Here is a 4,056-nt window from a genome sequence, read left to right as displayed (position 1 = left end):
GATTCAAAGTCATTCTTTATATATTCTGGATATGAGTCTCTGTCAGATACATATATTACAAGTATGTTCTGTCTCATATTTGCCTTTCATTCCTAATGCTATTCTGTGATGACATTTTCTTAATGCTGTGTGATGAACAAAATTTGTTAATTTTAAGAAAGTCCAGTTTATTAATTTTCTTTCATAGTTAGTGCTTTTTGTATCCTGCATTATTCAACAAATATTTTCCTACTCAAGTTTATGAAAATATCCTTCTATTTTTTTCTGTAACATTTAATGCTTAAATTTTTATATTTAGGTTTGGTTTTTCTCAAGTAAAAATATTTTTATGGTATGAAATATAGGTCAAGGTTCATTTTTTCCCATACAGATATCCAGTTTCTCCACACTGGTTTTTTTTTCTTTTAAAGAACCTGAGATCTTCTGTTCATTCTGCTCATCAAAAGACATATTAAGGAAATGAATAGGGAAGCCACAGACTAGGAGAAAGTACTTGCAAAAAATGTATCTGACAAATGACTGATATCTGGGATATATAAAGAACCTCTACAATTCAATAATAACAAGATAAATAATACACTTTTTTTTAATGTGGAAAACTTAACAGACGTTTCACAAAAGAAGATATGTGGATGGTCAATAAACACATGAAAAGGTGATCAATATTATTAGCCATTAGAGAAATGCAAATTTAAAACCACAAAGAAGTAGCAATACATTCCTACCAGCAAGGTTATTATTAAAACAACTGATATCACCATATGTTGTACAAGGGTCTGGAACAACTGGAATTCCCAGACATTGTTTTGAGTGTCAAATGTTTTGGCAGGTTGTTGGGTTTTTTATAAGACACACCATACACCTACTCTGACTCAGCAGTTCCATTCCTATCTAGGTATTTACCCAAGATAAATTAAGACATGTCCACAAAAATACTGGTTCAGAAATATTCATAGCAGAGTTACTTCATAATAGCTAAAAACTGGAAGTAGATCAGGTTTCCATAAATAGATATTCATAATACCTAAAACCTGACAATGACCCAAATGTCTGACAGTAGATGAGTGGATTAAAAAATTCATATATCCATACAATAGAATCCTACCATTTCTACTAATGTAATGTTGTGGTAATTATTTTTATTATGAATATATAATAATGCCAGCCTTGGATAAATAAGTTTAAAACTTAAAATTATTCTTAAAAATATTCAGCAAACATCAGCATCTTTCTTGTTTTTTTTTTCCGATTCACTGTTTTTGTGCTCATACTATAAATTGTGAGTTTGAGTTGTAATTCTTAAAGGAGTGCAGTTTTTCTTTTATTATTAAATTGAACCCTTTACTTTAGGAACCCCAGGACTTCCTGGACCAAAAGGTATTAGTGGTCCTCCTGGGAACCCTGGCCTTCCAGGAGAACCTGGTCCTGTAGGTAAGCATTAAACATAAGGATTTGTTGTTCTGTAAAACTAAGGCTGATATTCATTTTGGGAAAGTCCAATCATTTCTGGGAGTTGTGAGCATTTCTGAGACAAGGAAACATGCCGATCATTCATTTAGTACTACTCATTATGTACAAACTGAACAACTCTTAATAAAAGTTACCTAAAATTATTACTTTTGAACCTTATTTGGGGGACTCTTTCCAGGGAGAATTATTTCAAGTATCTTACAATAGTAGAAACTCTGGTATTTTTTAGAATGGCGAGGTGTAGCACTGTTGTTTGTTTGCTGAATTCTAAAGCAAATCACTCCTCATGGCCCCATGTGAGGCCTATAATGCACCCCATTCCACCCTACACCTTGCTCTCCTTGATATTCTAAAGCTAGATTAAAATAAGAAACTGAAAACATTTGGGTACTGAATGAATGATAAAACTCTTCCTTAATCTCATTAGCTTTTATTCTTTTAATGTCTCTTTTTCACAAGATTTTGTGATTTAAAGGAGTGTCTTGGAGGTACTTTGTAGTCATTTGGATAGAACTATTTGAAGCTGGTATGGAAAAAATGGGGAATATGGAAGGAAAAGGAATTGGAAAGATAGGTGTAACCTGCTGTACTCTGTGCTTTAGGTGGTGGCGGTCGTCCTGGGCCACCAGGGCCTCCAGGTGAAAAAGGCAACCCGGGTCAAGATGGTATCCCTGGACCAGCTGGACAGAAGGGTGAACCAGGTGCCATATTTTTTCATTGTTCCTAATGTTTAATTTCTTCTTTGTCTTCTTTAAGTTTTGTCCTTTATTGGCCACAATCAACTTCTATCTTCTTTGTTAACCTCTAAGCTACTACATGCTTTTCTCTTCCTAACTACTTTCTTGCACTCTGTACTGAGAATATTCCTTTACATTTATCCATCAGGTTGCCTCCTTCTTATGAAAAACTCCATATCCTTTCTTGCCCAGTTTTCATTTGAAGAAGTTACCCAGCTTTTTTCAACTTCTCTGGGTGACCTCATTTCACTATGCAATCTATTTTCCATTTATATATATTTTATGTATTATATACATGAAGATATATTTAACATATATATTACATGTATAATATATAAAGATACATTTAACACTTGTCACAAGTAGAATATATTTTTGTATAGTTTTCTCGTGTTAGAATTGTGATTCCATGTTGGAAATAAATCTTCTGCACGTTTNTGAATGTTCTTAAATATTTTGTCCTTGTTTCATTTATTATTATCTATTTGAGAGTTTTTGGTTTATTCTCTGATAGGGCAGCCAGGCTTTGGAATCCCAGGACCCCCTGGACTCCCAGGACTTTCTGGTAAACTTTAATAAAACATGCTAAATAAAGCCATATAAAGAGAATATGGTCCAGCACATTTATTTTTCCATCTCCACAATTTGCCATTATTAAATGCACATGGAACTCCAGAAAACTCAAAGCTCAAGTTCTCTCTTAAAGCAGTTCTTAATTAACAATTTAGTATAATGAGTTGTGCTATATAAAAATGCATTCTTAAAGAAATTTACATATAGGTATCTCTTCATTATTTTCATAAATAACTGNNAAATGTTTTAAAAATCTTTCAGCCATGGAGCACCTGGGTGGCTCAGTTGGTTAAACATCTGATTCTTGATTTTGGCTCAGGACATGATCTCACGGTTCAGATCAAGTCCTCTGTTGGGTTCTGTGCTGACAGCCTGACAGCAAGGAGCCTTCTTGAGATTCTCTTTCCCTTTCTCTCTCTCTCTCTCTCTCTATCTCTCTCACAAAATAAATAAATGAACTTTAAAAACAAAAAAGGTCAGGGGTGCCTGGGTGGCTCAGTTGGTTAAGCGTCTGACTTTGGCTCAGGTCAGATCTCATGGTTCATGGGTTCGAGCCCCGAGTTCATGTAGTTCATGTGCTGACAGCTCAGAGCCTGGAGCCTGTTTCAGATTCTGTGTCTTCCTCTCTCTGCCCCTCCCCCACTCATGCTCTGTCTCTCTCTGTCTCAAAAATAAATAAACTATAAAAAATTTTTTAAAAAAAGGTTTTTCAGCTGGGAAAAAAAAACAACCACTCTTTTCTCCCCATGGAAACAAAACCAAGGTAATATAAGGAAGCTTTGTAGAAATATGTACCAATAATAAAAATTGAAAATTCCATATTAATATATACATCTTGCATTTTGAATGGGTGTGTGCACATACACATCTACTTTCTTGCATTTGTTCTTACTCTCCTTATAAGCACCAGATAGTTAAATGAATGACTGGATGTGTGTACAGGTATGACTGTTTATTTTCTGAAAGGACCATTGGTTATTCTATGGGGGCTTTTTACAAACCACGGACATATCTCCTAGAAATTCCTGTATCCTTCCCATGATCCCAATGTGAAAATTATTACTTTAATGTGCCACTGTTATATATCACTGTTATATCACTTTCAGGCATGTTCGTGGTGTATAAAAATGTTGAGAACAGTTTGTCTAGATTGGGATTCTAAATCTTGGATAGAATGATCTTCAGAGACACACAGCAGCAGCTGAAGATCCATGTCTTCATTAGTCTCAAAATTAGTCTCAAAATATTTGTTGAAGGAATTTCCTCCAGCTATCTG

At 34.5% G+C, this 4,056-nt stretch overlaps 1 protein-coding gene across 1 annotated transcript in view; it reads left to right on the top strand.

The window, feature by feature from the left end:
• Positions 1 to 4,056, top strand: part of COL4A5 (collagen type IV alpha 5 chain) — a 227,462-nt gene that overhangs the window by 197,736 nt on the left and 25,670 nt on the right. Inside the window, exons 38-40 of the mRNA XM_077773807.1 lie at positions 1,351 to 1,431; positions 2,073 to 2,171; positions 2,722 to 2,772. Coding sequence (XP_077629933.1) covers positions 1,351 to 1,431; positions 2,073 to 2,171; positions 2,722 to 2,772 — 231 coding nt within the window. The remainder of the gene's footprint in view (positions 1 to 1,350; positions 1,432 to 2,072; positions 2,172 to 2,721; positions 2,773 to 4,056) is intronic.

Source organism: Crocuta crocuta, unplaced genomic scaffold, assembly GCF_008692635.1.
Source record: "Crocuta crocuta isolate KB4526 unplaced genomic scaffold, BGI_CrCroc_1.0 scaffold737, whole genome shotgun sequence".
In the NCBI taxonomy this organism is placed as follows: domain Eukaryota; kingdom Metazoa; phylum Chordata; class Mammalia; order Carnivora; family Hyaenidae; genus Crocuta; species Crocuta crocuta.
The sequence above is the reverse complement of the archived record's forward strand: the minus strand, read 5'-3'. Positions and strand labels throughout refer to the sequence as shown.